Source organism: Cebidichthys violaceus, unplaced genomic scaffold (genome assembly GCF_023349555.1).
Source record: "Cebidichthys violaceus isolate CVI_PGR_0920_01 unplaced genomic scaffold, fCebVio1.0.p SCAF_22, whole genome shotgun sequence".
NCBI classification, from domain to species: domain Eukaryota; kingdom Metazoa; phylum Chordata; class Actinopteri; order Perciformes; family Stichaeidae; genus Cebidichthys; species Cebidichthys violaceus.
In genome coordinates this window covers 735,446-759,778 of record NW_027176395.1, presented here as the reverse complement: position 1 = coordinate 759,778, position 24,333 = coordinate 735,446, and the positions used below count along the sequence as shown (strand labels likewise).

Here is a 24,333-nt window from a genome sequence, read left to right as displayed (position 1 = left end):
TGCAGAACATCGGCGACTAATCTCTCAATCATTTGACTAATTATCGAGGAATCGTTTAGTCTGTTTATTGGCAGAAAATTGAGAAACTCATTTTTCACTGAGTTCAAAGCGACGTCTTAAAATTACATAACTCTTTTAAAGAAGCTGTGAATCCAGAGAACACACGACTCAGCATATTTCTGTAATAAATGGCTTAAAGGTACTCCTATACCTTGATTGACACTACAGACCTCCTGAAAGCCTGGATGGCAAAATGTTGGGTCTTTAAAATCATAAGACGATTATTTGTCACCACAGTGTCTTGTATAAGCTTACTAATGCACCACACTGTAGAGCACGTATTCACATGAATGAATAGGGAGTGTGAGAGGTGGTCTTCCTCTTAAAGGACCTGATTGGACCCCCTTTGGACAAATTTAGGGTGGCTGGTTTGAGGTTTCATCGCGTCATGGAGACGAGAAGAGGCCGTTTGAATCATATTCAGACTCCTCCCTCCAGGCATCGTACTAAAAATAATCACATACTAAATATTACAGCAGCCTGTAAAGCAGGCTCCTCTCCTGTCGGGCACATTTAAGTCCCTCTCACTTCTTTGAGTGCAGCTTTTTAGATCAGAATCAGAACGATGCTCGATATGAACGTCTCGGTGAGAAGCCGTCCACAGAAGCTCAGGTGTAGTTCCCGCTGCAGTGACCAGAGGGCGCTGCAGTCCCTCAAATCAAGACATGTGTACCCGCGATCACATTAGAACCTTTTTTATGTTTCATCATCAGGTGTATACGCATTCTTGTACAGAACACATCTGGTCATCTTTGACAGCATCGAGCTGCTGACGGGTTTCTTTTACAAAAGACACAACGCTTGTGAGGCCGTCCTCTGAAGTGCAAAACAACTCTGCTCTCTGACAACATCTCTACTGTGTCTTTTCTCTTTTTTTTTGCATTTAGAATCATAACACTACAGAAAAGGTTGCTCCTGGTGTAATGTTGCTGCTTAGACTATAGTAACAACATTGCATATAGACTTGCAATTACACAATTGTGAAGCGGTCCCTACTAGTTCCAGTGGCGGAGCTCAGCGAGATTACATAACCACAAATCACCGTATTAATGTTGTTCCTACAGCAGCCGCAGCCCTGCACACAGGCGTCAGAGCAAATAACGTTAACCCGGTATTTAAATAAAAAGAATAACATTAAATTAAATAAGATCAAACCACAGCTCCTTGGCTTTTAAAATAGTCTCTCACTGGACTAACCAGGCCGTTTAGTGTGAGTCAAGAGTCTTTAATGCTACATTACTCTGAAGGCTGGGAGGCCAGAGGACGAGCCTCGCTCTGTTCCCGTCAGCAGCGCGGAGCGGCTCACGCGTAGAACACCAGCTCTGGGATCTGTCCTCCCTGTACTCCGGTCCCGTTGGTGCTGTCGGAGGAGCACTGGAATTGAAACGTCACCTTCCCGCACTGCACCTCTGTCATGCCCTCCTGGCCGAAATAGCTGAGTTCATTCCCGTCCAGCACGACGCTCACCGTGTAGAAGGCGTCCTGCTCCACCTGGACCGGGTGCTCGAACCCCACCGGGAAGGTGCCGCTCGACCCGTCCGACACGAACTTTGTCATGTTCTGCGCCAGCGTCACCCCTTGTCTCTTCAGTTCGATCTTGGCGCTGTACTCGGCCTTGCCGCCGCTCGACCCGTACAGCCCCAGACCGGCGATAAAGATCCTCTTGTCCACCGCGAACTGAATGCTGTCGCAGCGGCCGCGGTAGCGCCACTGGTTGCTCCGGTAGGCCGAGGACTGGAAGCGGTGGCACCTCTGCGGCACCAAACCCTGCCTGGCAGCCAGAGGGAAGTCCAGGTGGGGCTTTTTAGCCGCGGTGTACCACAGGAACACGTTGTGCGTCTCCTCCAGCGTCAGGATGTCGCATTGCGCCGCCCCGTCGGCGAACTCCTCCAGGCTCATGGAGGGGATGCGCACCAAGAACAGCGCCTTGCCGAGCACCTCTCTTCTGTTGCGGGTCGTCGGCCCCAAACACTGCCGCTTGCACTCCGCGGCGGCCCAGTTCATGACGGCCTCGAACACCACCACCTCCTTGGTGTTGAGCGTCTCCCGCCGCAGGATGATCTCCAGCGTCTGCAGGTCGATTTCGCAGAAGCCCTCGGAGCACAGCGCCAGCTCGGCCTGGGCGTCGATCACCTCCCAGCAGCGCTGCGTCAGCTCGGGCTCCTCGAACAGGCGGCTCTGGGAGAGCAGCACGCAGGCGTTCTTGGCCTCCAGGCTCGTCTCCAGGAAGGTGACGCAGGCCTTGGCCAGCGCGGGGACGATGTACTTCTTGGCAGCGTACAGGGTGGCCAGCACCGTGTCCGCCTCCAGGTCGATCTCATCGCTGTACATGTACCTGCGAGGCGGAAAACAACCCTTTAAACCGCTGCACATGTACGGAAATCAACTATTACTGATGATAAGACATGTTATGGGGAACGTTAACAACCACATTTAGTCACTTTGGATCTTTTAAAAACTCATTTCCTCTTTTCTCATCTTTAATTTCCAAAAATAAATCTCTGATATGTTTTTTTTTTTTTTTTTCTTTTCTTCCCAAAGAGGATCGTGTTGACTTCACAAAAGGCCCAACATGCAGCAGTCCGTGGTGCTGGCTCAGCCAATGCTACTGCATGAGCAACAAAAGGCAGGATATTTATAACTACTAGTCTGCATACATTCCCCCCTCAAAGAAAATTGTCAGGCTGTGGACGACGGGGGAAAGAAATGTTTGCAGTTGGACAAAGAGCGCTGAGAAAACCGGCAATTAGAGCGCCGCTGCCCTGCTCTCCAGCGCTCCCAGCATTTTGGCACGGGCCTCTGCTGCTTAGCTCTGGATGAGTAATAACGCGCTCTGAAGTGACACTGACTGCGCTTGTCATCTCTCCCCTTCTGGTTTTGGCCGCGTGAGCGACGGCGAGTGGCTTACTTCAGCAGAATTAGAAAAGCAGCAGGTTCCACATCTGGGATATGGATCGCCGACTCCTCCTCCGCCAGATCGCCGTAAAACATGGCACAGAAGACCGAGCTTCCCACGGCAAGCACATACTGGGAGGGGAAGGAAGGGAGGGAGGGAGGAGAGGAGGGGAGGAGACATATGCGTCAGAGACACAGAATCACTCTCAAGTTCAATAAAGGAGCAGGAGGAGCTCTTTTCCTTCTTTTCAGCAGCGCCATGCTGCAGACACACAACTTCTCCACTCGCCTCACAGATTAATGATCAATGGTACGGATCTGCCTTTTAGTCGTAACATGTAACGCGTCCTTACCTTGTGTGCTGGGACCTTCTGAGACCCCCCCGAGGGGCCCACAATGAAGTGGACGTCGGCCATCAGCTCGTTGTTAAACATCAAGGCATTCCTAAAAGCAGGAGCAGGATTCACCAATAAGCCTCCATCAAGTATTGTATAACATCGAGTCCTCCCACACTGCTTTACCCAGAGACACTGGTTAGAGGAGGATTTACTGTAGTAGCGCTGCAACTAATCATTACTGACACTATCAATCTACTGACTTATTGGTCTTTAGATGAATGCTGCACTGAAACCCCACAGATACTCTATCTACAGTCACAATTAAGCGGTGAATTTGGCCATTTTTGTTTAAAACCTCCCTTTTTAAACGATGAATCAATTCACCCAAAACCATATTAATCTGTGTTATTACAGCTCTGTGGAGTAAAGTGTTTTCCTCGCATGCACATTTTTTTAAAACATTAAAAAGTAGACGCTGCAGGAAAAGTTTCAAAAATAAAACCCCCACAATAGAGTGAGACTGCTGAGCGTACAGCGCTCTTTTAATCTTTGATTTTTATCACCGTCATATTAACACAGTGGCCTGTCGTTACTTCATAATGACGGTTAATGCACTTTTATGGTCTTTTATAGCTCCTCTATCAATCCTTGCAGCGACTTGTAAAGCCACTGCGCACGCACACATAGCTAGATAGCTGTATAGCTGTGATATTTACGACAGTTGGAGACATTTCATTTCTTTACATTCTCTCCACTTACCTCTCTCTCAGTGTCGGGTGGCTGCACTGCCAGCTCGGCGGGTCTACGTTGTTGTTGTTGATGTTCTGCTGGGTGGTCGGTGTGGTCGCCACGCTGCTCCCGCCACCACCGCCGACCACCTGGCTCACCTGCACCTCCTTGGTCTTCTCGGTGTCCGCCACCGTGGTGCCGTTGGACAGGTTGGTGTTGTTGGGGCTAGCGGCGGGGTACAACTCCGCAGCCATCTTCTCCTCCACCTCCTCCTCCTCTTGCTGCTTCTTCTTCTTGCTCGTCAGGGACAGAGTCAGGATCTCATAACATACCGGCAGCTTGGCCACCTTCTTGGACTTTTTCAGTGTTTCTGGAAGTAGGAGCAGATAAGTCAAACACCTCATGATCCGGCCATGATGGAGCAACCTGCAGTCTGCCGTTGGCATCGGCACAAGCGTTAATATCCGGTGGAATCGCTCGGTTCGCTGTAAATGAACCAACTGTACGGAGAGAGAGAGAGAGAGGGAGAGGGAGAGAGGGGTTTTTTCCGGGCTCCTACAGCGCCGCTTTAAATCGGCATCGACGGCGAAGTTTACACGACAACATGTAAAATATCCGTTAGTCCCGTTTTCTTCCTCCGCTTCCAACTTCCGTCCGCGAGCACTTTCCCCCCTCGTTTCCTGACGGTCACTTAACGGTCACCTAACGGTCACCACATCCCCTCGTAACCGGAGAAATGTCCACGAAGCGTCGCTTGTTTTCCCTTTTTTCTCTCCAGTGAGTGGGTAATCCGGATAGTCGCAGCTGGTATTCAAGTCCTTCCTATTTTTTTTTCCCACACCCGCCTCTCCGTTAATCCTCACCGATGTGTCTCCGTCTTTACACCGAAACCGACGGTCGACCGTCACGGAGCAGCTACGGTGTCGCGTTCCGTTCTCGCCCGAAGTAAACACTGATTTGTCGGAGAGTTTTTAATGTCCGCTTCATTTTCTTCTGCTTTTTTTTTTCTCTCGTCGTGATCCTCTCGGACGCCCAGGGCGAGCAGAGGACCAATCAGAGAGGAGTCAAGCGGTGACGTCAGGAGAGCCGAAGCACCTCCCCCCCCATCGGCAGCTCCGCAGAGTGCGTCACCGGGCTCAACCGCTCCGCCTCTGTGCCCGCTGATTAGACCCGGTGGAAAGATAAAAAATAAATAAAAATAGCAACGTTTAAATATGACCGTACAGGACAGTAATGAGGAGAAGTTAACCCAGAAACGTGAAGTTCAAAAAACAAAATAGTGGTGAAAGAAGTAGTCCCTTCTTTTATTCAAGTAAAAGTAGTAATACCACAGTGTACAAACAAGTCCTGCATTCAAAATCGTACTAAAAAGTAAAAGCATCAAAATATACTTATAGACCCGAAAGCAAAAGTACTCATTATGCATGATTTATTTCAGAATTATATATATATATATATATATATATATATATATTTATATTTATTACATGTGTGTATATATAAACGGCACCAACAACTTTATTCTCTAAAATAACCATGACGTTGAATCAACACCTAAAACAGTAAAGTAAAAGAATAGGAATAAAAAAAACTAACAGCCAACACATACAAACGTTTAATCATCTTATAAACATAAAAATCAATTCATTTTGGCTTGTTTTTACCACTGTATAAAACCCAATGAAGCTTTATTTGTGCAGCACATTTCAGACACAAAGGCAGTTAAATGGGATTATTTTAAAGCATGAAACACATGGCAGAGTATAGAGTGGATTTAAGAGTTAAACACATTGAAGTGCTCTATTTAAAGGAGCTGCTGCGTATATAAATGTATCTTTATTACTTGTGTGGATAACTGACTAAAGAAACGCGACGCATCCAAACATGTCCGACAGCTCCAGCTTGACATCAATGATCTCAAACGTCGTCAGGATTCAGTCTCGTTTTGACTGTCGGCTCTCGCTAGCAGTCCGTCAGAGAAAAAGGAAACTCTGAGACTAATTTATAGACCCAAAGCACCAAGACCAGAATGCATTGCAGTAGAAGTTTGGGTTTCTGAGGGAAGGGCGCAGCTTCCCCACAGCTGAACGCCAACACTTTTAAAGCTGTTCATGCGTCCCTGCTCTGATTGAAAGGAGCGAGTTCACGACCCCCCCTTTTTCTCCGGAGGTGGTCGGAGTAATTTTTTGGGGGGAATGTGTGGAGCAGAAGTAGGCGAGGCAGGTCGAGGGGGAAGTGGGTACACGGAGTAAACTACAGCGCTCCGTCACAGAATGACTCCTGGGCCGTCTGAGCGTCACAGATTGATTCTATTCCACAGTGAAGGTGGGTTTTATTCTCCTTAAACAGCCTCTTTCTCCTCTCTGTGGGGATCTGGCCTGGTCCAGTATTTGCAGACTCTCCAGTTAAACGTGGAGCAGTGATGGCGAGCTCTGCAGACGTATCATTACATGGTGGAGGAGGAAGGGGGGGGGGGTGGCCTGGATCTTATTACCAGCTGGCTCTACCAGCTCTCCACTGGACCGCTCTTTAAACACAGCCACTGACTTCAAAGATGTCTCAGTGCGCTGTCAGAACCGGGGCACGGAACTCTACTTTTTCTTCTTGTCTCCCGGCTACAGTGGAAAGACGATTCCTCCTAATTTCAGTATTAAATTAGATTTCTTAGCATGGTGAAATAATTTTTAGAATAATAAAAAAGAGAACCTGCCGTGCGGTTTGCTTTCAGAAGCAGGTGGTTCTGATAGATTTCCTCTCTTCCGCCGCAGTATTTTCCATAAAGTTTACGAGACGACACACTCGGAGACATTCGAGAGGCAGAAGGACTCTCGACTGGAAGGTTGCCCGTTCAAATCCTTTCGCCAGCTGCAAAACTCTGGACGGAGAAACGAGCCGCTCTCCAGGTGCACTTGAGCTAAAAAAAAACCCGGTAATCTTCAAGTTCTCCAGTTGGAGCCAGTTAGCAGCCGGCAGTAGGAGGGACGCTCACAGGCGCTAGTAGGTTTTGATCTGTCTGTTTGGACGGATTGTGGGCTCAGACATGTTAGGGGCCCCTCACCCGTCCTACACCAGAACAGGAGCCACAGCTTCTAGGAGACACAGTTTTGGTCTTCTTGGGGTTTCTGTTTTTGGTTAGTTTGGCGTCTTTTTTTTTTTTGAGTTTTCTTTGCCGTTTTGCATCTTTACCCAAATACCCACATTTCTGTGCATCTTCTTTGGTCTGAACCAGAGAAAAAAAAGATGACTTGGCTGCAATTTATCTTTTTGGTTTTGTTTCCTGCTCCGACAGGAAGCAGGACGTGTAGACGGCGGTCACATGGACGCGCACACGCCGGCTGTTTATTGGACAGAGTTTTGGTCAAAGTGCCGTCCTGAGAGAGTTTTGGCAGCAGAGCCGAACAGATCTGATATCGGTCTCTGAAACCGCTTCACGATGGGAGTGTCTCTCTCTCTCTGCTGTGATTTATCCTCTCCAGTTAATCACACAGCAGAATATATGATACTAAACGCCATGAAACCAGGTCGTTTACCGCCTGTGCTTCAGATTACATGATGCCGTTTTCTCTCACTGTATCACCGATAAATAACGTTCTCTTTAGGGAGCCGGGAAAGTCAGATTTGAGCCAAATTATCATTCAATCATCGGTGACTTTGTGTTTTTTCTCTCACTGGATGAATTCACACACAGAACGTCGGACACATAAATAAAACGGTGACGGTTCACTTCAGTCCTCATGATTTGTCTGAGATGAGGATGAACTTCTCCTGGAACAACCCTTTAAATTTGGGCTTTTGATGACATGAGGTGTGTGTGTGTGTGTGTGTGTGTGTGTGTGTGTGTGTGTGTGTGTGTGTGTGTGTGTGGTATACAGTGTATTTAATGGTGTGTTGTGTAGTGGATGTACCTTTTTGTACGTGGGAGAAGCCAGAGACACATTTCCACAGAGGTGGATGATAAAGTCAACTTGTCTTTCTAAGATACTGTGGATTATCTTGACATTTTCTCTCTCTTCCTCTGCATCCAGACAGCCCATCATCACTTCTTCTCCCTGCCATTGCTTTCCTTTCCACCCATTTAATTAGATTTTAAAGAACAGTTTTTGATGTTATCCTTCTAAATTTAGACTAAACAAATGCTCCAGACTTTGAGCGAATGAAGATCACGCGTCCGTCCGATTCGACTAACAAACCCAACGTGTTCCCGTCTCCTCCAGACCCGTGCCTCTACATCCCCCGCTTCGCCCAGCTGCTGGAGTTTGGGGAGAAGAACCACGACGTGTCCATGACGGCCATGAGGCTGGTGCAGAGGATGAAGAGGGACTGGATGCACACGGGACGAAGGCCGTCGGGACTCTGCGGGGCAGGTAACCGTCAGACGGTGGCGGCGTTAGACGTCCGTCTGGAGATTTATTTTCCAGAAGCCCGGCGGCTCCGAGCTGCAGGTCCGTCATTAGAGGATTCCTGGTTTCTGGTCCTCTGAGGACAGAAAGTGATTAACGCTCTCTGCTCTGCTGGCGTCCGACATCAAGGTGCCCTTAATCAGGATTCTGCCACCTCAGATCCTCTGACCATCAGTGTTAGTAACTCAGCCTGACTCCTCTTAGTCCAAACCCTCAGTCCCACACGCTCACTCCCTTTAACGGGTGAGAATAGGTTCTACTTTGCATCTGGTGATCGTATCGGTGAGATGAAAGAGTCAATACGATACAATGCAGCAGTTCTTATTTATAAAGGGCTTTCATAAATACGACTTCAACAGTTATATGAAAAGTTGCATCTTTTAATATCTGTGTGAGCCTTTCAGTACGTAAACATTAAACATTAAAGCTAAACCTAAATCTTCCTGCATTCAGATGTTCACACAGCAGCTGTCAGACGCTTCCTGAACGTCTCCGTCACTTTACGCTGCACGACGTAGCTTGGCGGCCGGCAGACGTTTCCTCACTCGTAGCTCTTCTTCTCTTACTCGTGTTTCAGTCACTTCCGTCTCCCATCGGGGGTTAAAGACACCGCTGGTGACTTTCAGCCCAACGTTGTTGAAAACAGAGCAGCTAACGTTGGCGGCGAAAAAAAAGCAACAAGTGGAAAAGCAGAAATCAGAGGAGAGACACGAAAAAAATCAGTTTGTCATCCCTTCTGAGCTTGTAATGGATGATCTTCTGGATAAATTAAATTCTTTTTAAATCCGACTTCTGCACAGAGGAATGTGTTCCTCTCTGTCACACCAGCTGGATCATCACTAAAACATGTAGAAGAGAGAGAGAGAGAGAGAGAGAGAGGGGACCCTGATGAATGTAACACGCGAACCAGGAGGCCCGCTATCTCTGTGACACGGCGATCGCAGAGAGTTCTGGCGAATCCTCCATCTCTCGCGGCTTCTTCTGCCAACTAGGTCACCGTATGCATTTGGGCCTTTTTGTTGATTATCTGCCAAAAGAGACGAGTGATTGAGGCAAAAACCCGCCAGCACCTGCCTGAACTCGAGGCCGTTGATCCTCCGTTGATTTTCCTCCCGCTCGTCATTGTCTTCCTTTTTCTTTTTCTTTTTTGTCTTCTGTGAAACGGCTGATCTCTTACCGGTGTCGACCCGAATGCACTCTGCTCTGATGCATTAGCGGCTAAGACGTCCTGGAATGGAATCAAAGGGGCTTCCTGCATGTTTACGCTCACGGTTTTCAATTTTAGTTTTTTTTTTTTTTTTCCCCTCTCTCTCTGTTCCTCTGCTGCATCGCCTGAATAATTAATCCCTCATCATAAATCATTGAGAAGGGATATCGTCAGATGGAAGACGTTTCCTCCTAAATATGATGCAAAATAAACATCGCCGTCGATGAACCGCAAACGTGTTTCGGCACAAAGAAGTCCGTGAACGTGACGTAAGAAATCAAGAGTTGATGCTGCTTTTAAAAGAAAAGAAGTCGAGCGACTTTGAAGTGGGTTTCTAGGTAACGGCAGTAAAAAAAAAAATGTTTGAGCTAAAAGCCATCACTTCAGTCCTAACGGCTGTTAGAAGTGTGCATGTAGAAGTCTGCATCTATCTTTCAGCAGCTCTCGAGCGAGGCGACCGTAATGACGGTTATGTAACTGTTCAAGGCTCGCGCTGCGATTCCTTGCATAATATCCGTGTTCCCGTTGCTCCTTCTTAACACCGTTTGTGTTGAGGCCTTTCAGCTCCAACACCAAACCTAATATTTGATCACGTGTGTACGTTTGTCACGCATCAACGGGTTTTTATTTCTCTCTGTTTTTAGCTCTTCTTGTCGCTGCTCGCATGCACGACTTCCGCCGCACCATCAAAGAAATCATCAGCGTCGTGAAAGTGTGCGAAACCACGCTGAGGAAAAGGTGGGTGTGTTTGACTTGGACGTTTCTCATGGATGACGGAGGAAGTTTGATAGTTGTAGAAAAGTACTGAAGATGGAGGCTTTCTTGCACCGTCGTGCGATAGGGAGACACAGATTCATTCTGTTTTTAAATGATCGGTGGTGTTGACCCGACTTTGCGTCTCATCTTAATTAGTTTGATTTGATGATTTTAACTCGTCGCCCTGCATTAGACTGACGGAGTTCGAGGACACGCCCACCAGTCAGCTGACCATCGATGAGTTCATGAAGATGGACCTGGAGGAGGAGTGTGACCCGCCCTCCTTCACTGACGGACTGAGGAAGAAAAAAATCAACAAGGTTTGAATTCTAACGACAAGCTAGCGTGTGTCGATTTAAGGGATGGCCGTTCTATTCATCTGTGCTCTCTTTAAAGTCACCAGACTCCATTGACAGAAACGGTTATTTGACCTCGCAGAACACAGGAGTTGCTGGTCCACCGCTGCCTCGATCTGTCAGTGTGTTTGTGTTGTTGTTGTTGTTGTGTGACTTTGGTGAATCAGAACAAACCCTTTAAAACACCAAAGTCACACAATATCACCTGATAAATACCGCTGTGATGTAAAATGACTGTTTTTGTCAAAGGAGTCTGGTGACTTTGATGAGAGCACAGATGAATATAACGGCTTCAGTGATCCGTCTCCGTTGTGTAATACACTAATACCTACCTCCACTACACTTCAAAACCTCCAAATTATCTCTTTAATGTGTCAATATCAGAGCAACATGTTCAGTTTTTCATCTGTTTTTATCAATTTTGATAATTGCTTCAGAGATTACCCATTTCCCCCTGAGGGAATATTAAAATTTCATCTTATACTGTATTTTCTTGATGACTACATGCTGCCTTCAGGCTGTCTCCAATAATTAATGAAGAGTATTAACCTCTGAAGTGGAACCGTTCTCTACGTCCTCTCACTGAGCAGAGGGGAGCTTTTCATCACATCGCTGGAGGATCGAGGTTCAAACGACGATCTCTCATTTTTACTCTTTGACCTTTTGAGCAGTTTAAACAAACACCACACCGTGTGTTGAGCTTTAAACGTGGTTTTGTGAATTCCGTTTGCTGGAGGTTTCTAGAAGAGTTTAGTTTTTACTGGACAGAAGCAAATGAAACTCATCGTGGACCACCTGTCAGACTGTTTCTCTGTGAGACAAGCGTCTCTCTGGTTCAACTCCTCTCCTTTTGTCTCCGTCCCTCTAGCTGGAGGTCGAGCTGAAGAAAAAGATGAATGACGTGGAAGGTATGAATACGATGTCCTCGTCTGTTCTCCGTTCATTTCTTTTCATGGACATGAGAACTTTCTACTTTTTATTGATGCTTGTAACTCAGGTAGTTCTGTTGTTGTCCTCGACAGATGAGATTCAGATCTACCAGGATGAAATAGACGCGGAGCTTCAGAGCTGTCGACCCAAACTGAGAGGAGTCTACGCCGCCTACGCCAAAGAAGGTACGGAGCAGAACGCCTCGTTTCCTTCATTTCTATTATTGAACATTATGAGGAGAGTATGACGGTATTCTCTGACATTCTTCTTCTGAATTAAAGAAGAGTTCTTACGGAATTGACAGTTTGAAACACAATATATGTGCCTTAAAAACATACCCACAACTCAACAGATACAGTGTCCATAGTGGACACACACACACACACACACACACACACACACACACACACACACACACACACACACACACACACACACACACACACACACACACACACACACCCCTACCCCTGTCTCCACACACTGGGTGGGGGTGGGGGGGGGCGTCTCAGGCTGTCACTGATTTCAGGCGCGTTGCTCTTCCAGCTGCTGCTGCGATGCGTTCAAAGATCCGGCGGCTCTTCTTCTTCTTCTTCTTCTTCTTCTCCTGATTATCGAGTTGCTTTTTCTGACTTGCGTGCTGAAGTCTGTGTGAGGACATTTTAATTGAGGCTGATTAAAGGACACATTTTTAATTGGACCCCGGGACCCGAGTGAGGACGGACTACATCATGGTCCCGTTTAGAGTGTCTGGATGTGATTATTTAGCACCAGTGACTTTAAGGAACGAGATCATCTCGCTGCGTTTGTGTCGTTTTTCTACTACAGTGGTTCTAAATGTAAATCTGATGTATAATTCTACAAAGTGACCAGATACTGTAGCAACATCTTGTTTGTTTAACTTGTAAAACAAACAGTAAAGTTTATTCATTTTATTTTATGCTAGCTGCAGAAAGTACTGGGTTGTTGGTCTTCAGTTCCAGTTCCAGGCTTGCTGCTCTGATCCTGACCCCTGGTGCCCCCTTTAAAGACATGAATTAAACATGTCCGACTCACTCTCCGCCTCTCCTTCTTCCAGGCATCGACAAAGACGACGACGACGACGTCCGCTCCACGTCTCCTCTGACGCTCGACTGCGAGGAAGCGGAAGCGGAAGACGAGGACGTGCTTCAGGCCGTGGCCAAGCACTTCGGCAAAGAGCTCGGCGAGCTCACGCTGGAGGCCCTGATGAAACTGGAGCAGAAGAGACCGGACCAGGAGGAGGAGGAGGAGAACCAGGACCAGGACCAGGAGGGGGACGTCCCAAAGAGAAAAGCCCCGTCGCTGCAGTCCATCCTGGGCGCCATGCCCACGGCGGCCACTCTCGGCCTCCCCGAGGCCATCGGAGACGGGAAGGGGAGCGGTGAGTGCCGCCTGGTTTTTAATCTCGGGTTTAATCATTTTCAGGCAGAAACAAATCTAATCTGGTATCGCTTCACCGGAGATGAACTCTACTGAAGGTTTCTCACAGGTTTCTCATCTCTGGGTATAACATTCCTGTTTGTTGGCGAGCTTTGTTTTTAGATTTGTTGTTCCGAGACGTCATCTGTCGGTGCTTTGTAATACTTTTCTCCTTCTTGCACTTTGATGTGTCATCGGTGTGATCCAAGCAGAGACTCGGCTTTACGCTCGGCGGTTGGAGGACTTTAAAAACAACGTCTCAGGCTTCATATTGTTTGACTCAGCAGACGTCTTTTCTCTCCCTGAAAGCAGCAGAGCCCTCGAGGACGATCTGATTATGAACGCTGCGGCGCTGCCGTTCATCCTCGACTGTGTCTGGTACCTACTGTATCCCTCATAATAACCCATAATCAAGTTAAAGAATGCTCTCCCAGGTTTAATTGTCGTAATTAACTCTGCTCCAGGATGAAATTGGCTGAGCTGCGTGTGAAATTTGTCATCCCTCATTATGTCTCACCCTTTTTAGAGCGCCGCAGTCGGATAGGGAACGTGTGGGAGACGAGGTAGCAGACTCTCTTAACCCTCGAGGTGGTTGACGTCTGGATCTGTGCCAAAATACTCCAAGTTGTTGTTGTTGTTGTTGTTGTTGTTTTGCAGCACATTCAAGTGCGTCTCTCTGGAGGGGTTGTCAGGCAGTTCTGTTTTGAGCAGAAGCAGAATGGTGACGTTTAAACTCGGATGAAGAAAATTACTCCACCAAGACGGGGAAAAATAAGGCGCTGTTGTGGAGTCTGATGGTCGTCGGCGGGAAGAGGAGTACAGGTCCAAGTGTAGCAAAACAACTCGGTCTGTCATTTATCTAAAGGGTCAGTTCAGATTCACCAACGTCACACAACAACAACAACAACAACACAAACAAGCGGAGCGATGGAGGCGGCGGTTCCGCGAGGTGAAATGACTGCTTTTGTCAACGGAGTCCGGCGGAAGAGAGCGGAGATAACCGCTTCAGTTCCTCGACTAAAAGGGCCGAAACGAAGCGGTGGAAACGTTTTAGCGCAGTGAACGCTTAGAGTGGTTTCTGGAGGCGCGTCGGATGAATGGCGAGAGGTCTGGTGGTCGTCAGCGACGGCGAGGAAGAGTAGAGGACGAAGGACGGAGTGTTTCTTTAGAGGAAGAAGATGTTAAACACAATACTTAAATATGTTGTTGTCGTGGGAAACAACGTATTGACACACTTCTCCTTTATGTTGGTGCGACTGTTGAACCTAAATGATCTGCTGAAGTAGAATGAGCTGTGGGAGGGATCACCGCCGTCAATGTGACTTATTAACGGCTGCAAAAATAAACCAACTACAGGGATCCATCATGCGTTTCCTATAATTACCTAATTACTGGAGTAGGATGCCCCCCCCCCCCACCACTCCTCTATCTGGGTGTGCAGAGGCGTTGATGGATGTGAGGTAATGGTGCCACACAGCTACATCTGTCCTGATGGGGAAAGCTGTGTTTTTATGGCCGTTAGTGGATGAGGGGGGTGTGGGGTGGGTGGGGGGGTGGGAGGTGTGTGTTTTGATGGATGGATGTTGTGAGGGCGGAGGCGGTGAAGTGGTCTAATGTTTGGAGAACACCCTGAAACTTAAAGGTCACGGGGTCGGGAGCCTCTTTGTGTCCATAAACAGATCTGATGCTGAAGTTATAATGCCTCCTGGAACCGTTTACTGTGTTTACCATCAATAACACATTTTATTTACTCTCGTCACACTTTGTATTGAAACTGCTTCAGATAAATACAGTTGTATCTTATTTTTACCTCAATGATCACCTGTAGAGGTTTCCTACAAACGTCGTCAAATATTAGAAATAATAAGAAGACAGGAGGAGGAGGAGGAGGAGGAGGAGGAGGAGGAGGGTTAATGGTCTCTAATTTAAAGCTCATTTCACATCGAGCGTCCCTTTAACAGAGAGCGTCATGATGAAATATATTGACCTAGAAATGAACTACAATATGGATTTGTTCATCTATAATCCTTTCTTTGTGAAACACATCTTGTGTTTAATAGTGTGTGGATGAGGTTCTCCTCCACAGTCAGTGTTCTACTACACTTTATAGAAACGGACCGGAGAACCACAACAGGAGCACAGTAATGTTCTGCTGTGGACGCATTTAAAACATCAGTTTAACTGTACGTTATATTTAGATTATTTTGACCTTGATGTCAGACCTTTTCATCTTTGCTCTCTTCAAAGACACCAGACTCCATTCACTAAAACACTGATTTAACCGTGTGGAACGTGGCTGCTGCTGGTCTACCACCAACCCTGATCGGTTAGTTTCTTAGTTCACCAAAGTCACAAATTAACTAACCCTTTAATACACCAAAGTTGCAGAAATAACACTTTATAGCTAACCGGTGGAGGCAGCGATAGACCAGCAAGTGTGAGGTAAAATAAATGATTCTGTCAATGGAGTCTGGTGGTGAGAGCAGAGATGACGGCTTCAGTTCCCCGTCACTGACTGCAGCATGAAGAGGTGAAGACGGTGTGAATACAGCGTTCACTTCAACTGATGGAGATCCTGTTAGAAACACGTCCACAGCAGAACATTACTCCACTCTCTGTCTGCTGTAGTAATAAAGTAATACACCGACTATGGAGAAGTACCTCATACAATCCAAACTATCCCCTTTTTAAGCTGCCTCATAAAAATTAATTTCATGATATTAGATTCCTGTTCATCTTTACGATAGAGAATAAAGCTTTTTGGAAACCGGTCCCCGTGTCCTAAAGAAAGCCGCTGATCCATTTACTTTACGACACTTTCCCGTTCCACATGGAAGGTTATAAACCGGCCTCGGCTCGAACCACACGGGGTCAACGCGCCCATTAACCTGACCAACATGTCCCCCTAGTAACGCCGCCGACCTCGTATCGTCGGGGGGACGATCCGGCGCGTTAAGAGCGAGAGGAGCCACGACGACCAAGCTGCCATGAATCACCGCGCTCTGAATCACCGCGCTCTTATGTCAGTTGTAAACGTGTCTCCTCTTCATATATAAAACATGTTGCAGAGGGACGTTGGATTGAGTCATCCTCTTCCAGTCGGCGTATCGTGAAGGCCGTCGCCCGGGACCATGAATGACAGACCAGGCATTAAAAAGATGAAGCGCTGCTGTGATTAAAGGGTTAACCGTTGGCCGGTGGGACTCGAGGCTGATCTCACCAGGGCGCCGCGTGATTAGAGGCTCTTTATTCGGCGTCTGCGGCGTGTGCGTCGGTTCTCTTTGCTCCCTTCATACCGAGTAAAGGAGTAGCCGCGATGGACCGACCCGGAGAGGAAATGTAACGGAAAGCGCTGCTTTTCTGGAGCGTCGACGCGCAAATGAATTGGAGGCGCTCCATGTCGCCGGTTTAATCGCATGTTTTCACGGGAGAACCAGAACCAGAACCAGGACTGAGAGGAGCAGACTGTCAGACACCTGCTGCAGTAAAATGAGACACTACCTCAGAGGCACTACCACTTTAGTCCACAGGGGGCGCCAGAATCAACACAACGTGAAAGTCCCTCTTAGTAGCTTTAAATTCTGCTCAACAGTAAAACAAACAAAAAAACACAGAATAACAAGATGGATTCAACCTCCATGTTTTAGTCTGTGTGTAATTTTTGACGTTATTGAGAGGCGGTGAAAAGACAAACAGAACCTCCCGGGTCACTTCTTTATTCCCGAGTCATGTTCAGTTGTGTGTTTTCCATGTTTGGTTCTCTGGTTGCGATGCAGTGCGATGCTGCTGTGCTTTTGTTTGGAGGATGTTCTGTGGATTCATGCTGGTCCTGGTTTGGGTTCAGTTCTTTCGGCTAATTGTGGTGGATTTGGGAAGAGCGGGGAGGAGAGAGAGAGGGGGGGGGGGGCTCAATCTTTGAAGTATTAAGTGGACCGGGTACCTTGTCATTAGGGCCAAGCCTTTCATCTGTGTGTGTGTGTGTGTGTGTGTGTGTGTGTGTGTGTGTGAGTGTGTGACACACATTGTTGGTAGACGGCAGGGCACTGGAGGAAGAGAGGAGCTGTAATTTAGGATTCTAACAGGAAAAGAGAGCGAGAAAGGAAACAAAGACAACAGTTTAGAATAAAATATGAGTTTGTAATATATTCTAGTAAATATTGAGTGTATTTTAGGTGGTCTTAGAAGAGTCACGGTTTGGCATCTCTTATACCGTGAGCGTCTTACAATGCAAGTTTTGATTCATCGAGCTAGCTGCCGTTAGCTCCAACGTTGATTCATAGCATGCTAGGCAGCTAGCTTTAGCCTGTAGCACACGTGAGGAGCAACAGCTGAGACAGAATATGTTGATATGTAATTAAGACGTGTGCATTCATCGCAGAAGAAAGTTAATATTTGTCCATCAGCCCAAAATAATCCCTTTTTTTCTCAGAGTAATGAATAAAATTAGCATTTTCTTCCCTTATTTACTCACAGGAGAAAGTAAAATGTCATCCCAAAGTACCCAATTATCAATTAATGATGTTTTTAATCGGTACAAGTAGTAATTGGAGTTGCGTCATATTGTCCTCTGTTCGTTCCTCTTAGATTAAGAAGTGTTTATGAGCTGAAGCAGCCGTTTCTAACCCGCTCCCTCACTGACGGCCTGTCTGGAGGCGTTTTCGTCAACTCCTGCCGTCGGGAGGAGAAAGCGAGAGCGGCGGCACCGGCACCTTCCGGATGACTTCGTCGCCTCGGCCTTCTGGGAGCTCGGCCCCCGCACCATTAGAGCCGCCATTGATTGAGGCGCACAGTTTTTTTTTTTCGCGCGGAGCACTTAGTTCAATCAATGACGTTTGCCCTGACCTTAACTACCTCGGTGAGCACAGCTCCTCCGGCTCTTGTCAAACCACTCTGCCGGTTTTTATTGCCAGAAAACGTGGAGGGGGGGGGGGGCGTTTGATGTGATGTGAGCCTCTAGATTTCAGCCTGTGAAGAATCCATTTCATGTTCCACGCTCTAAATTGGTTTCGCGGGCCGTTTTTGTAGCCGCTCTGCAGGTGTTTCGCCGTGTTTAAGGAAGCCGGCATTGCTCCCCAGACATGAAGTTGTTGTCCGAGAACATTTCTCCGTCCGTCCTCCTCGCTAACAGCAATCACTGCAGCGAGTCGTAGCTCTCGGCGATTCGGGGGGGCGTGGCATCAGCTCTCTGACAGATCTGCCTCGGCTCTGCTGAGTCAATTATAGTCTCTTTTTTTTAAATGAGCAGCATCTGTCTCGTCTCTCTCTGTGTGTCCACAGAGGAGGCGTTCAGGGATGAAAGGAAATTCAAAGTCTCATCTCGTGCTTCAGCAGCAGCACGGCTTCACGTCCTCGGCAGTCAGATGTGGGGAGAGAAGAGAGCCGCGAGCTCCTTCTTGTGTCGTCTCTTTGGGTTCTGCTGATGAGGAACCAGGAGGTCGCTGGTTCGATCCCAGCACCTCCCGTCTCTCTGTGACGGATTACAAACCAGTTGAATCTTCTTGATGCGAGTGCAACAATCTGTTGAGACTGGAGACATTTTTTTATTATCTCACCACATTTTATGCATTTTATTTTTTTTTCTGCTGGCGGCTGAGTGTGTGTGACCAAATGTCTTGTGAAGGACGTGTGTGTGTGTGTGTGTGTGTGTGTGTGTGTGTGTGTGTGTGTGTGTGTGTGTGTGTGTGTGTGTGTGTGTGTGTGTGTGTGTGTGTGTGTGTGTGTGTGTGTGTGTGTGTGTGTGTGTGTGTGAAGAAATGAAGCTAAGCTACACACATCTATCCGTTTGTCCTCCTCCACTTTAAGGGACGTTTAATGATCTGTCTGTCACCACACAGTAGTTATGCTGCGTTGCCATTTGCCTTTTTGACGAGCCATAAACCACAGTAGCTTCCTTTTTAGTCCTGACATCTAGTTAACATGAAATAATCCGGCACACAACACCCAAAACCCCCCACAGAATGTCATTGTTCCACCTCCGTTTTGGTACGGATTGGGTGGGTGTGTGTGTGTGTGTGTGTGGGTGGTGTTGGAGGGGAGTTGAAAGACATGAATCTCAGCACCTGTCAGATAAATATTTGATTTGTGGTTTTGTTCAATCAGCAACAAACCTGTGGCCATCCTCTGGAAAAAACAAACGAATGCGTCGTTAATTAATAATGACTCGTTACTAATCCACGACAAACTCACTCATTTCCTCTCTGACAGCTGGGCAGGCCTGAGTGTTAGGAGCCCGGGGCGGAACAGTAGAGCGTGATGGACATATGGCTGGATGGACAGGAGGGAGACAGACAGACAGACAGACAGACAGACAGACAGACAGGCGACAGACAGGCAGTGACGGCACAGGGAGACGGGCGGTGGTGGAGCAGGGAGACGGGTGGTGATGGAGCAGGGAGACGGGCGTTGGTGGAGCAGGGAGACGGGCGGTGGTGGCGCAGGGAGACGGGCGGTGATGGAGCAGGGAGACGGGCGTCACTGATAACACACGGCAGAAACACCAGAGGAAGAAGAACAAAAAGTCTAATGTTTATTTCAGGCTCTCTGTGGACGGCCGATCATATGCTTTCAGTGAGTCGGTACAAGCTAAGCTGCCTCAGCAGCAGTGTGTGTGTGTGTGTGTGTGTGTGTGAGTGTGTGTGTGTGTGTGTGTGTGTGTGTGTGTGTGTGAGAGCAGCAGTTTGCAGTCAGTCTCTCTGGTGAGGCGGTTTCAGCGGCCCGTCACAGCAGCCGACTGTGATTGGAGATGATGTGCGTCTTCTGGCCCGGGGGGGGAAGAAAAAAAAAAAAAACAGGACGCCGTCTCGTCTGCCGCCGCCAGCCTGACGGGAGACGACAGCGACCGTTTAGCGGGCAGGCAAAGGCGGGAAACCGCTCGCCGCTGGCTGCTACGTCACACAGCAGATCTCACCCTCCCTCCTCCTCCTTCCATCTCTACGCAGCAGGACTGGGGATGTTAGCGGGGGGGTCCCTCACAGGACAGGGACTCCACATGTCTGAATATTAGATTAGCTGAAGAATAATCCTCTCGTACTGAAAACGTGAGAATATAGTGCTGCTGCTTTTCTGATATTCCTCTCTTTGGGTCGAGGTTTGAGTGGACATCATTTGGAGTCCTTCTTGGGTCTCTCACATTGACATTCCTTAAAGTTTTAAGCCGGTTCGTTCTCGACCCTGGAAACGGGCCTTGTCAAAACAAACTCTCCTCAGGGTCCAATCGCAGCTCCTCTGTGTAATTCCCCGACAGCTGGACAAACTGCATTCTTTTTTTACATTATTAAATTATTATTCTTTTTCTCAGCATTTTAAGGACTTCTGGTCCATGCTGTCTTCTCATCTGTCACCGTCAATATAAATCCTTCAGGCTGTATAGACGGTATATAAACATGTTTACATGGACTGGAGGATTGTGGACATTCAGTCTTGTATATGCAACATGCAACTTGTATATAGACTTTTTATTTTTATCTAATTTTATTGTTGGTCTTTGGTGTTTTTTTATATATATTTATTTTTATATTAAGTATATTTATTTATATATTAACTATATTTATATATATATATGTATATAAAATATTTATATGAATTATATATATATATATATATATATATATATATATATATATATATATATATATATATATATATATATATATATATATAATTTGTATTTATTTTTTTCTTAGGACCAGCTGAAACATTTCAACAGTAACTGTCAGAGTTTGTTTAGCGTGTGCGTTCCGCCCCATACACACACGAATCCATCAGAGAAGATGCGTAGAGCCACAGCTGCTAAGAATATAACCAGAATGCATTGCAGCTCCTCGTCAGGGCTGTGACTCCACATGTACGCTGCCGCTTCTCATCACAACATCGTTGTTTGGTGCGTGTGAGGCACAGAGCGCTGATTCATCAGCGTGGTAACAGCAACATTTGGTTAAACATTCTTGTGGCAGTCCTCTGACATTTCAGATGTTTTGATTTCTCGTGAACAACGCTCACATTTAACGGATCTCCGTTGTTTTTTTTTTGTCACGGCATTCTTGAAATTCCTCCTCCATCAAAGAGTCTTTCTGTTCATCTCTGGATATCGTAGACTCACTCAGCGCCGATGATTAATTCATCCTCCTGCGACATTACAGAACGTCCTGGAGGGGGAAAAAAAGGAGAAATAGGCCGAATATTGAAGCGGGACAAAATGACAGGACGCGTCTTTGATGTGAGACGTTTACTCAGAACGTGGAAAACTTTACTCGCACTGTTGCAGAGATCCGTCACTCTCGGTGCAAACACTCGTCTGAGAGGACGGCCGCAGATGACAAGAGAGAGGGAGCTGAACAACAACATGGCTGCTCATAACAATGGAAACACAAGTGATGCAATGTGTGCTGATCCCGTCTGAAGCCGGACTGAACCGGGAGTGTGTTTACAGGACGACGGCTCCGTTTAATCTGGACTCCAAATGCGTCTTTACTCGTCTGTTGAAATGCTCCAAACAGCCTTTTGTTTCACTGCCCACTAACCAAAAGACCTTCATGTGTGTTCAGACCACAGACCATGTGGAAGACGTGGACGTAGTCATCGTGACGCCACCCGTCGGTTTATGTACTGCCGATTTGGAACTTCAATTTTGGAGAATTCACCGTCGCCATTTTGTTGTTTTTTTGTCAACCAAAGATCAGAAGTTCCCATATTTAGAGTCCGGAGGAGTGACGTAAAGATGCCGTAGCCCCGCCCCTAAATCATCCCCTGCTTTATGGTCTGTTTGACTCTAAATGGACCATAATGTACTAAATGAACATCATGCTGTGTTGAAGAAGACTGTAAACTAGAGAAAAGCAAAGTTAATTTTTCCTTTTTGGGACCAGATCTGCGTCTCCTCTCCTTCCAACAGTCGACGTTGGTTTGATTTAAATCACAGACAATATTTTCCTTAAACACTTGAACAAAGCCGTCACTTCACAGGTATCAGAGCTACAGGTCAGTTAGTTTGTGCATCAAAAACAGAGCAAACAAGTTCAGAAAGTATTAAAAAAAAAAAAAAAAGGCCTAAATTTAGCATAAAAGTTTTCCGCTTTGGAAAGGTGGAAGAGTTGCTCATTATATTCATGTTCATGTTGCCTCGTCTCCTCCAGGTGCGTCCAGGTGACCCTGTGGTCCGGGAGTCACGGTAACCACGGCGTCCTCTGACATTCGTTGCACGTGTTCACAAATGGAGACAAATCAATTCATTAAAATATCACAAACGCCCTCTCAGGTACGACATGGCAATGAAATGTCACGACGGACCGCTGGCCCTGATGCTCGTCTATTGATCTAGTGCAGTCGCTCCACGCAAGCTGATTCTGAAGTCCAACCCAGTTTAATCAACCAGCTTCTTCTATTCCTACCTAAAACTTTGCTCGTTTGGACGGAAAGGAAAGTGTTAACGGTTCAGTGTTGGTGCTTCTGCCCCGAGGGTCATGTTTACTGTCTGGTTTGTCTTTTAATTAGGATATCTCAAAAATATTAAGATTATTTTTCAAGCGAAAGTTGGTGGAAAGTACAGCTTGGTGACGATATGCAAAATCCTTCACTTCTTAGTGTTTTCTAATAAACTGCTGCGTTTTGTTTTGTAACTTTTGGAATCACTTGCGGACTTTATTACTCGGTCTGTAGCGCCGCAAGCTCCTCCTGAAGACGTGGATCTTTAAGCTCTTTAACAGCTTCTCACGGCTCAGGAAGTGCAGCTGCTCTTTGTCGTTTCTAATCAAACAGGAGGAAACGGAGCATTTGTTTGGGACTATTTTCAGCGGCGGAGTAATCCACATTTGGTGCTCCTGTCAGTCGATACATTTACTGTTTTCATGCGACTTGTTGACAATTGAGAGGCCAAGTCCCGCCCCTGTCCGGTGGACCAATGGGACGTTATTTTGTCCTTTTTTAAACTTTTTGACTTATAAGACGACGCGATGCCTCGTGTGGCGCGTACCAACATTGTACTCTCACGTTGTCTTCCTCTTCCTCGCTGGTTAAACGCGTTGCGTAAGAAAACGATACAGTTGTTTATGGATATAGCTGAGTTAGCTTGGCTAGCTAGCCAGCTTGCTAACGTCCAAGTTTCTTGACTTGCAAAATTACCTTTTTAAACTGACAAACATCATATGTGTAATTCATGTCACAATTCTAATGAGATAAAAATATTCATCTTCCTCCGTTGACTACTGTACGTATTTGAAATAAGGTCCCATGGGGGACACTGGAAAGGGGCGGGGCTTCTCCTCTCTGTAAGGTAATTACTGTAAAAACAAAAAGTCTAATCGTCCACCAGCTCCTACATGCATCTCCCCGCTCCCCTTTCTGCTTCTAGAGGAGCAGGAGGAGGAGGAGCAGCAGGAGGAGCAGGAGGAGGAGGAGGAGGAGCAGGTGGTTGAGTGGGCGTTCTCTGTCTGGGCTCCTCTGAGGTCTGGGAGGTGAGGCTGTAATGGGCTCTCCCGTGTCGAGAGAATCCAGCACTCTATTTATTGCCTCGGCCGGCTGGTTATTTCTCCGGGGCAGAGCTGGCACCGAGCCTTATTACCTCATGCTGCTGCAGGGGAGGACTTCTACACGGGGGGGGGGGCATTTAAAGCACTTTACTGAAAATCTGATAGATGTCTTGGCACGAGTGCAGCAGTGGAACAGGAGGTGAAGAGTGAACGCTGCGGATGAAACATGGCTTCACCGTTAACGTCCGCTTGTTCTAGAATGAAGAGGAAAGTGATCAGTTCTCTCTGAATAAGTCCTTTAATGAATGACATCTTTATCATTTAGTTATGTCTTTAATAATCCATTAACGGGAGAACATGATACAAATATCATCAGGAAACTTCTCCTGTTGATCACCAGCGGTGAGGCAAATCTTTTCCTGAAATGTTATGTTTAAATATGCAAATGAGGCATTATCTAATGGTAACTTTTAATGAAGTTAAACAGACAAAGTGGTAAAATCAAACATTAAATGTGTTATAGCTTGCAGAGCGTATTTCTCTCTAAGTCCACGAATAGTTTGTTTGACTACAAATAAAACGAAAGAAACTTTTTTATTTTTATAAATTTTATTTTGTCCGCTTCAGAAGCTTTTGTACTGTTTTTTTTGTCACTTTGGACGGAGCCAGGCTAGCTGTTTCCCTCTGTTTCCAGTCTTTATGCTAAGCTAAGCTAACCTCCACTCGTACGAGAAGCACAGATGAGATATCAATCCTCTG

General features: G+C 46.8%; 2 protein-coding genes across 2 annotated transcripts in view; one reads left to right on the top strand and one right to left on the bottom strand.

The window, feature by feature from the left end:
- The window catches only part of LOC137877584 (transcription factor IIIB 90 kDa subunit-like), a 76,882-nt gene that overhangs the window by 14,277 nt on the left and 38,272 nt on the right, over nucleotides 1–24,333 (top strand). Inside the window, exons 7-12 of the mRNA XM_068717564.1 lie at nucleotides 8,237–8,386; nucleotides 10,274–10,367; nucleotides 10,579–10,705; nucleotides 11,610–11,649; nucleotides 11,764–11,856; nucleotides 12,750–13,073. Coding sequence (XP_068573665.1) covers nucleotides 8,237–8,386; nucleotides 10,274–10,367; nucleotides 10,579–10,705; nucleotides 11,610–11,649; nucleotides 11,764–11,856; nucleotides 12,750–13,073 — 828 coding nt within the window. The remainder of the gene's footprint in view (nucleotides 1–8,236; nucleotides 8,387–10,273; nucleotides 10,368–10,578; nucleotides 10,706–11,609; nucleotides 11,650–11,763; nucleotides 11,857–12,749; nucleotides 13,074–24,333) is intronic.
- On the bottom strand, nucleotides 50–5,048 carry LOC137877585 (BTB/POZ domain-containing protein 6-B-like). The gene is made up of 4 exons (XM_068717565.1): nucleotides 4,053–5,048; nucleotides 3,309–3,399; nucleotides 2,969–3,087; nucleotides 50–2,395 (listed from the first exon to the last, which is right to left on the bottom strand). Exons 1-4 carry the CDS (start codon nucleotides 4,466–4,468, stop codon nucleotides 1,363–1,365), a joined length of 1,659 nt encoding a protein of 552 aa, XP_068573666.1. The 5' UTR covers nucleotides 4,469–5,048; the 3' UTR covers nucleotides 50–1,362.